This window comes from Octodon degus, unplaced genomic scaffold (assembly GCF_000260255.1).
Source record: "Octodon degus isolate 3935 unplaced genomic scaffold, OctDeg1.0 scaffold00009, whole genome shotgun sequence".
Lineage (NCBI taxonomy): Eukaryota > Metazoa > Chordata > Mammalia > Rodentia > Octodontidae > Octodon > Octodon degus.
Window position 1 is genome coordinate 6,537,166 of NW_004524585.1, and position 14,129 is coordinate 6,551,294.

The 14,129-nt window shown below is 34.5% G+C and overlaps 1 protein-coding gene across 1 annotated transcript in view; it reads right to left on the reverse strand.

Annotated features, from left to right (window-relative positions):
* The window catches only part of Dennd1b (DENN domain containing 1B), a 292,621-nt gene that overhangs the window by 35,629 nt on the left and 242,863 nt on the right, over positions 1 to 14,129 (reverse strand). Inside the window, exons 17-19 of the mRNA XM_023707369.1 lie at positions 12,585 to 12,675; positions 5,614 to 5,654; positions 4,283 to 4,351 (exon numbers count right to left, since the gene is read on the reverse strand). Coding sequence (XP_023563137.1) covers positions 4,283 to 4,351; positions 5,614 to 5,654; positions 12,585 to 12,675 — 201 coding nt within the window. The remainder of the gene's footprint in view (positions 1 to 4,282; positions 4,352 to 5,613; positions 5,655 to 12,584; positions 12,676 to 14,129) is intronic.

Here is a 14,129-nt window from a genome sequence, read left to right on the forward strand (position 1 = left end):
AAACCCCAAGCACTCTGAGTCCCAGAAGAAGGAGGGGGGCCTGTCAGAGCATTGCTGTGCCGCGTCCTCTTGACTTCAGTCCCCAAGGTGAGTTTTAGCACCCAGTGCTTTTTGTTTGCCAAGTGCCCTGAGCCTTCAGATACTTTGTCCCATGGGGTCTCTTCAGCACACATGTTATGGTGGACCTTGAAATTTGTATTTTGTTTTTGTTTTGAAACTATGGTGATCTAAGCTAAATCCAAAGCCCTTTTATTTTTAATTTGAAGATAGGGTCTGCTAAGTTAACCAGCTTGGCCTCAAACTTTACTTCTTCTGCCCTGGCCTCCCAAGGAGCTAAAATTAACTGTGCTACCATGCTTGGCTGCCCTCGAACTTTTGTACAGCTCTAGATAAGGTTTCAGGAGGTGACTGAGCTGAGGGAGGCTCCAGGTACCACAGACTCAGAGAAAAAGTGAGGAAAGGATAGGGATCTCAGTGTGCAAACCTTCCCTAAATGTAGATGGCCCTGGGTTTAATGCCCAACACAAGGGCCGGGGAGATAGCTCAGTAGAATAAGCTCTTGCCTGGCAAGTGCAGGGTCCTGAGTTCAATCCCTGCTACCAAAAAAAAAGATTGGGCCGGGGAGATGGCTCAGTGGAATAAGTGCTTCCCTGGAAAGCACAAAGGCCTGAGTTCAATCAATAATTTAAAAAAAAAAAAAAACAAATGCAAATGCTGAGGCAGTGTCTTTCTCACCTTAAATACTCTAAACTCTGACATGAGCCAAAAAAAAGTTTTAAATCATGACAGATACTCAACTTGTTAAATGAATGAAATAAAGGTCTTCACATTTGAAAAATTTACCATTAACAGAAAATTAAGGTGAATACAGTCTATTACGCACACATAATGGAAGCTGGAAATTTTGTTCATTGCAGTTTGTGGTCAAAGGAGGAACATGAGCAGTCTGAAAGGATAAGTTTTAAGTAAAAGTATAAAGGTCACATCCCGGGGACAACCCGCTCAGGGTCCTCTTCTGTCTCTCTCTTGGACAGAAGCTTTCTTCCCCCGAATAAATATCTTTTACTCTTTAAAAACAGTAAAAGTCAAAAATGACTGTTTCCTGCCTGAACCTCTTCATTCAAGTCTGACATGATCATAAGGAAATGATACAAGGAATTCAGATCTTAAATTGTAAAATAAATAAAATGAATAAATAGTCCTTCAACATGCAAAAATTTTTAACTTGGAAAGAATTTTATTGCCTTGCAAAGGTTTCAAAACAGCAGCCGTCTGAGTACAGGGATAAAAATTGTAAATAATGAATGAAGCTTTAAAGAAGCTCACTTTCTTGTTGTATTCTTATGCAAGATTTGAGTGAAATTAAGGGAGAAAACATTCTGCAAAACAGCACTTCTCCAATGTTAAAAAAAAATTCTTCAAGTCCTTGTTTCAGGAATAAAATGAGGCCCACCTTTTGTAGAAACTTAATTTTTGTGTGTATGAGAAACAAGACTCAACACTGAGTTTTTCACTTGGTAGCCAAGTGCTATTTTATTCTTAAAACAACAGCAACAACAACTCTCCAAATCTGTATTACACCTACTATCTAGAGATAGCTATCCACTCAGATTTTTTTCCAGCAAAGTCATTCTTGGATCTTCCCTCAAAGGTGCACTGACTTTCCATATTAAAAATTAGGAAAAACAAACACCAGACACTGATGTTTCTTTTTTTTTTTGCATATATAAATTTATTTTTATTGCTTTATTTATTTTTAATTAATTTTATTGAGAAACAATTAGTGATGAGACAGTTTTAAAACTGATTGGTAGGACAGTTTCAATAATTAATACATTGCATATTGTTGTCTTCGTAGTGGTTATACATAGTACAAGATGCAGACATGATATCCTGTCCAAACACTATTTTTTTTTTTTTGTAAAGGGTCTCACCATGCAGCTTGCACTTGCAGTGATCCTCCTGTTTTCAGCCTCCCCAGTGTGGGGATTACAGGCATGTGCCACCATGCTCAAACAGAGCATATATTATTTTTTAAAATTCATTTAGTACAGCATCTCCAGGGTCTCACTACACAGCCCGGACTCAGTGATTCCCGTTTTCAGCCTCCCAAACACTGGGACTACAGGCACAGGCCATCATGCCCAGACACTGATGTTTCTAAGGCAAAATAATTATTTCTTACTTTTGTTTGATAAGGTTGCAAACAATTCAGAATGTTGGTACTGTACTTTTGAATTAACTCTGTAAATTATCTTGTCTACTGTAAAAATGTAATCTTTGAAATACATTTTCTAAACAAAAAAAGTAATTGTACATATTGCATATCTGTAAGTCAAAGAAAGAACAAAAGTTCCAAATATTTTATTAAAATATTTTATTCAATGACATCAAATTATGTGCTAAAAATATTTAAGGACAAATTCTCATAAAATTACAAGTACTCATTTAAATATTTTTATAAATATAGACTACATATTACCTAGTAAATTTAAAAAATAATAAATATCATCCCAAGGCTTCTCCCACAAGCAGTTACCAGTCTAGTACTAAAGACAGAAACATACACAAGCAATGTAAGTGCTGAAACAAGTTCTTACAGTCCTACAGGAACACAGCAGTGGCTATGAAAACTGGTTTTCTTACTAGGGTTGGGCAATCTTTTTGAAGTGTAAACCACACCTGAACTATCTCATTGGATGAACAGTATTCTCTAGGTGGACACTGAGCAAAAACTGGGTGTCCTAAATGCTAGGAATGACGAACAGAAATAAGAGGACTAAAGAAGTTGCAGGAAAGAAACAAGAAATACTAGGTGTCTTAGAGATATATAAGCTGCAGGAGAGCAGGGTAAAAATGGAACGAGACAGGAAGGAACAGACATTGAAGGGTCTTATATAAGATGTCATATAGATTTTCATTTTATTGCTGTGTTTTTATTACTGTAGTATAAACTAAGGTAAATCACTAAAAATTTTTAATGTGGAGAGTCAGTGCACTTTTGAGGGAAGAATTATTGCCACACCTATTTATATTTTCCACTTTAGTCTCAAGTATGTGATGAAAATCTAAAATGCGTTGTTTTATAAAAGCATCTAATTTACAAAAGGGTACCCAATCATGGACTGTCTCAATTTAACGTGGCAATTTTTTGGTAGCTTTGAAATAAAATGAAACATTTTTAGATTACATAAAGGAAATACTCTTTCCATGTAATGACATAATTTTAACAAATGAATTTAGGTTGGTTAATATTAACTATAAACATTTTTAAAAGATAATCTAGATTTTATTTTTTTCAATGATTTTATTGAGAAACAAATAGTAATGAGCTAGTTTCAAATCCGATTAGTAGCACAGTTTCAATAATTAAAATATTGCATATTGTTGTCTTTGTGGTTATTCATTTTACAAGATGCAGATCTTGCTTACAAACCCTATTGGAACAAATCTTTCTATTCACTGAATTAAGAGAAAGTGATGTATCTGTCCTATTTTGAATATACAGATGCAAAATGGTCATTCATTTGTATCCCCTTTTTTTTGTTTAGTTTTGTCAGAGAAGGGTATTCCATTGTCATTTAATATTATAGGTGTGTGAATTCAGCAAAATATTTCAATATAGTCCAGTAGTCCATAATAGTAGTGGGTTTTCTGTAGGACTGGCAATGTCAGAAGTTGTTGACTTGAGCCTTTTACAGCTCAGCATATTAATATGGCTTCACTTTTTATACTTTGTTTTTATACTTCTGCTGGATGGTTAAGACCAAGACAAAGTAAGACCTATATAACAAGAAATGTAGCTTTTGTATCTGATAAGGTCAGTCAAATCCCCTCAGGATTTATCCTGAAACCCTGTACCGCAGTTTGTAGATCCTTTGTTATTGTCAGCCATGTGGATGAGTCACAGCCATTGCTTGACCAATTTGCTCTCTGTGAAAGCCTGAGAGAATGTTTTCTCTCCATGTGACTCTCCTTAGGCACACTCTACATCATCAATCACTTTCCTCTGTGGCCCCATGATCTCCTTGATCAGAAAATTTGGGGCATAACTGAGTTACAGGATGTTACAGCACAGATTCTCCTATGTCAAGTTTTCACTGACCTTGAAAGGCTAGGGCCAAAATATTGGCAGTCCTTTCAGTCCTTTTTCTCTAATTTTTAGTCTGCAAACTTAGATTATAAACATTTTTAAAAACAGAAGCTTTTGAATTTACATGCCCATTTTTCTAGAGCAATTCAGAGTTCTATCAATAAAATGTTGTATCAAAATAAAACTTACAAATTTATATGCTGTCCGTACAGCAGGAGTTGCTTTGGTCACTGCTGTGTTGAATAATGCACCTCCCTTCTACAAAAGAAAAAGCAAATATATTTTTTAAAAATTTTGACAAACTGTCCTGAAAACAAAGCATTATCATTAACACAGAAAAACCAGTGTGGTGGCACATGCCTGTAATCCCAGCACTTGGGAGCTGAGGTAGGAAGATGGTTGCAAGTTCAAGACCAGCCTGGGCTACAAAACCTCAAGGCCAAAGTAAACTGTATAGCAAGACTCTCTCTCAAAAGGACAAAAAATAAAAATAAAGTAGTAACAGAATAATAATCCTACTCTAAAGTTAAACAGAATCATAAAAATTATTTCATGTTTAATGTTTTCAAAGATTTTCTATAATAATTTTAAACAAAAATATGAACATTTCATTTGCTGCATTAAAGAAACAAGGAATATTAGGTTTATTTATTTACTGCAGTACTGGGGATTGAACTCAGGACCTCCCGCTTGCCAGGCAAGTGCTTATTCTAATGAGCTATCTCTCCAGTGCTACACTAGGCATCTTTAGAGATACATAAGAACAAACATATTTCATTTGTTCTTTTAGCTGGTATAATACATCATTTAAAGTCATTTTGTCTTTTCAGTTTAGGCAGATGAGTAATACAGTAATTCTGGACATATATATTAAAGCATAATAAACAAATACAATGTTTATTAACTGTTTCAGTGTTGTATAATAACATGAGGAAATATTTAATCTAAAAATCATAGTAACAAAACTGTATTATTAGAAATATAAAATTTCCATCAAATCCTAGTATTCTATCTGATTCCTTGTTCTATAATATAACATAAAGTAACAGAGAACCCTTGTTTCTCAAAACAATCTACTTTGGGCCAGCCAAATACCTCAGTGGATTAAAGTGTCTGCAAGCAGGCACCGGGGCACACTGAGATGGTAATTGAGATTGGGCATGGTGGCACAGGCCTGTAATCCCAGCTCTTGAGAGGCTACAAACAGGTGGATCACTATGAGTCCAACTGAGTAGTGAGACCCTGAACACCCTGTAGACCCTTCCCTAAAATCCAAAAAAAAAAAAACAGAAAGAAAGAAAAAGAAACTATCTACTTATTTCTAAACAAAAAGTTTCAATTGAAATTTTTATGATTATCAACAAAATATAAGCATGATATGTATGTATTCAAAGTATGAGAATATTTATACCCATTTCAAATATTACAAATAAATACCATAACTATAAATAGCATACTTTATTGAATATTTCTCCATAACTGCTATTGTGAAAGAAAGGAAATCAAAGATTTAATGTTACCTTAACTGTATGCATCCACTGCTGATATGACCTTGGATTCCCTGGAATATATAAAAGTTCCCAGGAACAGTTGATCAAAAGTTTTTAAATCATTATCTTAAGAAATCTTATTTTTAGCATTTTAGTAGGCATGTTTTAATTCCAATGTTTTAAAGGAGACAGTAGCATTTAGAAGTAATAAATTAATTATCAGGTCCATAGTAATTAATACTTGACAATAATGTTTTCTTCATTGACATATCAAACTAGTACATTACTCTATATTCTTTCATTTAAATATTAAATCCTCAGGAGAAAATGTAACCTCTCTTTTGAAATCTAAAATGCCTGTTTTAAAACTGATTTTTCTGCATTTTATGCCTATGTTATTTTGTATAGGCTTTCCTCTCTTGCACAGTGAGGTTCATGTAAAATAATATTTCCAATTCATAAAGAAAATTTTTTAAAGGTATCAGTTTACTGTCACAAAATACAGGCAGGACGATTCCATCCTAAGAATTTCTTTACAAATGTTACTCAGCTCTGGGTCCGTGCTTCTACTTAAAATCTTTCTCTAATTAAAAAAAAAAAAATGTCAAGAAACGGCTTTCTGATAAACCACTCAAAGAATATAAATCTAGGTATTTTAATTCATGGGTTATTATTCCTTCAACTCTGAAATACTACCTCTGAGACCACTTAATAAAATATAATAAAACTTAAGTTACTTAGAGCTTTTCTCTGTACCACTTTCAAGGCAATTACATTACAAAGGAGAGGTTGCTCCAAGACAGCACTCTGAAAAAAAGGTAATGAGAAGAATTAACGGTAACAATCTAGAACTATAATAATCTAGAAAAGTAATCTAGAAGTATAAAGTTTGAGGAAAAAGAGAAATTCTCTATGAATAACTGTACTGGATAAGATAATGGGGAAATACTGTATAGCTGTTTACCACTCAGCATGGCACTGTTCCTTTATCTGGAGAAAGAAATTCAGAAAGAAGTGTTTTTTTTTCCAGAATTAATTATAGCAGAATGCATTTACCTAAAAAAAAAGTAAAAGTAAGCTGACTGCTTAAAAGTCATGAGGGCTACACACAGCACTGGTGTGACCAAAGTTTTATAGGTGTATTTATTTCCTATTGTTTAACCTATTAATTTTTCTATTATTCTTTTTAGTCAGGGTCTACAGGGTCTCACTATGTAGATCGGACTTGTAGTGATTTTCCTGTTTTCAGCCTCTAAAGAGCTGGGATGACAGGCGGGTACCACCACATCCAGTCTCAATCACCATTCCAGCGCGCCCCGGGGGCGGGGCTGGCACAGCACAAGGGGGTCGAACCCCAGCCACTGTGCTCTGCGTAAGCAGGCGTTTAGTCAGCCCACTGAGCTATCTGGCCATCCATAACCTACTAATTTAATTTTCAGATTTTAATAAAAAAAAGAAACTGCATATCTTCATTCATCCATATCATTCACTTATTTTACTTCTTTATTCCAGGTTCTCACCTATTCATTTTCTGTTTTACTTCATTAAAAATGACTGAGTAGAAATCACACATTTAAGACTTAGATGTTACAGTATTCTGTAGAGGATTTTAATCATTCTTCCAACATGATTTTAAGAAAGCAGAAATGTCAACAATATGATAGAAATTTAGTATCTGGAATACATATCAGCCCTCTCACATAAAAAAATTTAAGCCTCTGAACCACCAAGAAAATGTCTACGAAAAAATTCAGAGGAGTTATAAAAAGGATAAGATCTTACACATTTGACAGATACAAAAAAGTTCATATTCAGCTCTTCACGGGTCATGAAATGTGTTTACAGACATTACAGTACTTGAATTGTAGTTCTGAACTATAAAGCAGGCAAGGCAGCACAGTTCAATGAGGAAGAGTTCTCTGGAGCTTAAGGGACTCTGGGAGTTGACGCCCAGTCTGTGAGTGGTGTGATCTGAGAGGAGACGCTTCACCTGGCTGACCCTCAGCTTCCTCACTCAGCAAACAAGCTTATCAGGTACTGATGGTGAGGGTTACTGCCAGAATGGCAGGTAAGGATTATGCAGGGTCTAGGATGGTCCCTAACACATCGTGGGAACACCATAAAGGTTATTATTTTTTAAAGGAGATATTTATTTAGCTTAATTTCCTTTCAAAAACTGAACTGGCTTTATATTCAAAAATAATGTTATTTAACACAAAATACTTCAAATAATCTTAAGAAGACAGAATGGAGTTAGTAGTATCACAATACTAAACAAGAATATTTGTGTAAAATTTGTAAAAACGGAACAGATCAGAGATCTCCATAGTAAATCTACGCATCTACAGCCATTCGGTATTTAACAAAGTTATCAAAAGCATATGTCAGGGAAAGAATACCCAGTTCAACAAATGATGCTGGGAAAACCAAATCTACACATGCAGATCCAAAACTGATTTTTTTTTTAGCTGAGTGACATAAATTTATTTTAGAATATTTAGTTTTTAAATTAAAGAGAATAAAAAATAATACAAAACACTCAACAAGACAGGAATTCAACAATGGTGTTACACTGCATATTGTTGTCTTCAAATTAGTTGTTCAGATTATCAAATATAAACATGCAAAATTGGTCAAAAAATTAAAAAGAAGAAAACATTTAACCATTAACTGTTCTTGTCCATAGAGCAGCAGAAAATAGCAGTATAATTATCCTGCTATCCTGTGTATATACATACAAATGTTAATTACTATAAGTTTCCAGAGAAAGGAAAGGATTTCCAAGATGACGTAGTATTTACTTTGGAAGGCTAGGAGAGGTTTCTCCAAGTTCACATGCTGAAAAGAAAGGTAATAATAAGAATTAACAGTAACAATCTAGAACTACAAAGCATGAGGGCAAAGAGAAATTCCCTAGGAATAAACACACTGCATAGGTGACAGGGAAATAAGGTACAACATAACCTATAAATAAACTGCTATTTTTGAAATTTTAAGGGCTGTCTCTAAATCTTAATGTTTCTATAATTTAAGGTTTCCATCACCACAAAAGTTTCTGAGGCTAGCACACAGTCCTTTGGTAATATGAAAAACCTGAGGCCACTTTTTGCTTACACATTCATTTGAGCGCCAAAATAATACCTCAGTTTTTCTTTTAACTGCCTTATAAAAATGCATGAGCACAATTAAGGATGATCTTAACATTATTCTTGTTAATAAAACATCTGATTTTGTCACACTCAAGGACAAAGTATGTTGATTTTTCATTTGCTTCAAAACTTTTCTCCTAAATCTATTTGAAACTCTAGTAATTTGCAATTATTTATCAAAAGATATAAAGTGATCTACATTATTCAATGTGGTCAGAGAAATACTACTAGAACTGGTAAAACGCCTACCATTTTTCCAAACCCTTTAATAATTTACTTAGTGGAAGGAAACAAGTACAAGACGGACCCATTTATGTAGGAAACTAATGAAGAAACACATGCTATTAATATGTATCCACATACTCATTGAGCAATGTGAAAATATTTCTCTTTTCTAAAGTTTGCACAATTTGATCTGGATTTAAGAACTAGTTTTATTTTAACTTCATATAAAAGTTAAAATTTGAAAAACGATGCTCTTAAACAAGCCAGTGCTCCTTGGTGGCTTCTCCATGCGTCAGCAGCTGTGTCTAGCTGAGTCCTCTGCCCCACTCAGGCTCTCTTCTATGGCCTTTCAGCTCCATGGGCATTCTTTTACACATTTCCTCAAGTTGTTATTATTTTCCTTTTAAGCTAAGGTTGAGTATTCTGCAAGAGTCTGATGAAAGGAAGAATGTGCGAGGAAATGACACATTTCCTAAACAGCCCCCTTGGGACAGGAAAAAATTTGGAAAATCTCCATACAGTCAAAATTTTTATGGCTCTAGATTCAAATGAAATTTAAGATGTTCTGTATCTGATTGTCTTGAATTTCTAATAGAAATGTAACTGTGAAGTATTACCTTACATTAATTTTACCATAGCTATGGACATTTCCAAACAAGTGTACCAACTACAATTGTACTGATGTATAAAATTAGAAAAATGGATTTTCCATAAAATTTCCTAATTATTTCTGCTTAACAATAAAATTTTCATTTCTGGTTTAGTTATTGCTGGTTTATTATACAGTAATCTTTCTTGAGCTTTATACTTTTTATTTTATTTTATTTTTTATTTTTGTAGTACCAGGGATTGAATTCAGGACCTTGCACTTTGCACTTGCCAGGCAGGCGCTTATTCTACTGAGCTATCTCCCTGGCTCTCTCCTGAGCTTTATGTGTGAAAAAATATTTAAGACAGAAGAGACAAGGGGTTTGCTTTTATTCAGTCATAGTTAGGGAGGGTCTAAGTGAAACTATAAATGTTTTCTAACTAAGATCCTAACATTTAAAAGTCAATGTAGGATAGCTGTTAAAGCAAGAGCTCTGAAACTGGTGAACACACTCAGCTCAGGTTCTGGCCTCTACTTGCTGTGTGACCTTAAATGAATTCTTGAGTTGTGAGCAAAATGACATGGCCAAAGGCCTCCTGAACTGTTATAAAGCTTAAATGAGGTATCTGTAGATCTTTTCTGTGAGTTTCTGTTGCATATCGGTACTCAGTAAGTGATACTAATGTTGCTCTATGAGAATACACAAAGTTAAACCTGCTTTCTTCTTGGACGAACAGGAGAGCTTGGCAATACATATTTCTTGTAAGTATAGTCTCTATGACAAGCTTGGAGCAGACTCAAGAAACAACTTTTGGAAATACATACACACAAAAAAACCCCACACACATATACATACAAACATATATCCCACATGGACAGATAGCTTCTAGTTAGTAGTTAGAAAATATTACTATTTTTTATTATTTTTCATATTTTAAATCCTAAAAATATGTTTTATTTTCTTCTAGAAATAAATTCTAGCATGGATGAAATAGCTCAGCAAACTAAACACCTGCTTAGGCAATGGCTGGGACAGGGAACAACTCAATCCTGGGCACAGGCCGTGCCCCCAGCCACGCTGAGCCAGCCAACGAGACCAGGCATGGTGGTGCATGCCTGTAATCTCAGTGCTGCGGAGGCTGAAAAGAGGAGGCTCATTAAGAGTCCAACCTGTATAGTGAGACCCTGTACCAAATACATAAAAAAAATAATAATTTCTATATATCATCTAAAATAGAACTAAACATTTGACAGACATAATTTTTTTTTCTCCAAATGCCTTCAGGGCTGGTGTGGCTGGCTTGAGTTGTGGGGATCGAACCACAGCAACCTGAGCCTCACTGCTTTGTTGAAGCAGCCACTTAAAGAACTGAGCTAAGGAGCAGGCCCCCGACAGACATAATTTTTAAGGCAATTTCTTGTTCATGGAAATTGTTAACAGTTGAAATAAGCTTTCTTTTTGGATAAGTATTTCAAATTAAAATGAGTTTAAAACCTTTCTCATTGCAATAAAGAGCAAAAAACCATTTTCATTAAGTGGTACTAAAATATACTAGTGTCTGAGTCAGAGGACTGTTCCCCTATTCTTTTTTAAAACAGTAAGGCCTTTAGCGAAAAATTTTAGTTACCTTTAATATTTAGTTAAAACACACACACACACACACACGCCTGTCCTGTATTACACAGGTACCTATCCTGATGGTTAAGACTGTGGAATTTAACAGTACAAAAGGATCATAGCGCTACCCCATTACTGTCACAAGATGTCACCTTCAATTCTATAGAAGCCACTAGCCCCACGGGTCATAAAGATAATGAGACAGCAGTTACGTAAATATGGAATAGATGCCTCAAGCAATTTGTCCATAAACTGACAATATTTTGCTTGTCTGAGTTGAAAAGTAAAAAAGTGTTATTTTAATACATAAGTCCCATTTGAAGCTGAATCTTTATCTATGAGCTGAGGAAGGCAAAGAACTAAATGATTCAACATTCAGCTTTGTGGCTGAGTCAAGTAAACTTTTTCCCTACGGTGAACGCTTTCAATGAAATATACCTGTATGAGATGAAAGTGCACAACTGCTAAACTCATTTCTATTTTAATCAACTGACCTCTACACATTTTTTATATTTTTATGGTGTGAATAATTCTCTCTTTCCTTTCTTTCTCTTCTTGAAGCAGGGTCTCACTGTGTAGCCCAAGGAGGGGCTGGAATCTATAGTGATAACACTGTCTTAGCTCCCAAGTTCTGGGATTGTAGGCATCTACCACCACACCTGACAGAAGTAGAAAATTACTATTATATCAGGTCAAAAATTAACATGCCAAAGGGATTTTTATTTCTTTAATTCACCTAATATCTAGGATAATACATACTAAGCACCCAGCAATACTGGTTAAATTAATGGACAGAACACTGAACAGATTGAATCAAAATTCTCAGCAAATCAAGGTTATATACAAGAATAACAGCATATAAAGTATTGACTTGTAGATCATTAATTGCCTAGATGATTATAACATTGAATATTTGTGATTGAAGAATTAACTACATTTGTGGAATTAATTATACTTGTGTGATTTTAAAACAAAAGTTTCAACAGTAGTGTTAAACATTTTTTGGATTATATTGCAATATTCTATTTCTACCATAATCTCAGTTTTTAAATACATGTTCTCTTATGGCTATTATCATTATTCATTTTTTAGCAGACGACTACTCTCCAGGAGGAAAGCTTAAAGAATATGAACTGGCTGGATTTCTGTGTTATTTTTGATAATATTAAGAGATCATCTAAGCCAACAGCGAACAATTTATGAGTCAATTTTAATGTTAATGAGTCAATTTCAATGTTAACTGATATGAGACAAAATAAATTGATACCATAGCTCTTATAAGATAAAAAAAATGTATTTAAGACATCATATACTTAAGAGAAAATTAATGTACATGCAATAGATTCCATCAAACACAAGTTGAACAATCAAGACAATTATTATTTAAAAGATGGACAATCACACTCTAAATATTCCATACCTCCACAAAAGCCACCTGACGTGATCTCTTCTTCAAACAGATCAGAGAAACCCCTTCCCGCATTTAGTTTTGCCAGTCGACCATCAATAAACTGAAATTTGTAAGAATCAAATATGTTAATTTTTCATTTGCTTCATAATATTAAATTTTTACCTACGTTAAAAATATTGGCCTAAGGTTCCTATGTAATTATGCATATGTCTAGTGTACTGGTATATACAAATATATATAAGAATTTTCTCAAATAGAACAAAAAGCAGGTGCTCAGTAAAGAAGGGCTAATTAGTTAAATTACAAAGGTCCAGCACAGACTCTAACTCATTAAAAAGAAGCAGCAAAGTGCAGCGGCAAAGGTCACAGGCTGCGGGGAGGCTGCCTGGTACACGTCTCTGCAGAAGGATCTGCACGGAGGTATTGCTGACTTCCCAGGCTGTTTATATGGCAGTCTGGATCCTCCTTCACCCGGCCTTAGCTCTCCCAGTACCTGCCTCACGGAGCTGCTGCAAACATGAAATAAGATTAGCGTAGATTGCATGCTTAGCAGTCTCTGACACAGTAAGTATCGAAAAATGTTGACATTACCTCTCAAGATTAATATTAATTTCAATAAAAAGACGGTTCTTTCTCTAAACCATGATGCCTTAATACAAAACAGTGAACCATATAATTTTAATCATTTAATAATAAAATAAACAACCTTTATAATTTCTGGCACATGTGCTGACTGATTAGGATTTCTTTAAATATAATTGAGCTAAACACATTCATTGCCTTGACATGCGAAAAGTTCTTTTAAATAATACTTTCCAGAGATTTGAGAGAAAAGGAAAAGCTATTCATAAGCACCTGCCTGGACTCCCTGGCCCAACATGCTTACCCTGGAGAGGCCCTCCCACCACCTGGTCTGCCCCATTCCCAAACACACAGAGCACCACAGCCATGTAGCATCTACACTACATTTCAAAAATCCCCAGGTATATGACCAAATCAAGGTGAAAAATCAGTAACGTACATCAAATATGTATGTAGTACTGGAATTTCAGCACTTTTATTTTATTGATGTGCAACATCTAGAATTCGATGTGTTGATAATGAAGGTGGAACGTGTCTAAGGTTTCTTTGCATAAGAAATAGTAGTTAAGGCAGAGAAGGTTTAGATGCTTTTTGAAGAGGAGACTTAAAGACCTGCTGATTAACACAAGATATTCATATTCATTCTGAAAGTGGTTCATCCTAATTTTTATATTAGAAATTAAAATTTTAATTGAATTAAAATAAAGTAGTTTCACTTAAAAAAACCCTCAGACTTCACTAGCTTTCTGGTTGACTATTTAATAGACAAAACTAATTGAGAAGGCTTGTATAGAGAAACACAGCTTTCCTCAGGGAGCAATTTAAGATAATGAGCAACAGCAAGTTATACCTGTTATAACCAATCTAATCAGTTAAATTTTCAGACAAAATCCTCTCATAGACTAAAATTAAAAAGAAATGCCAAATGAATCAATGAATTCCTGTTTAAAATGCATTTTAACCATCTTTTTA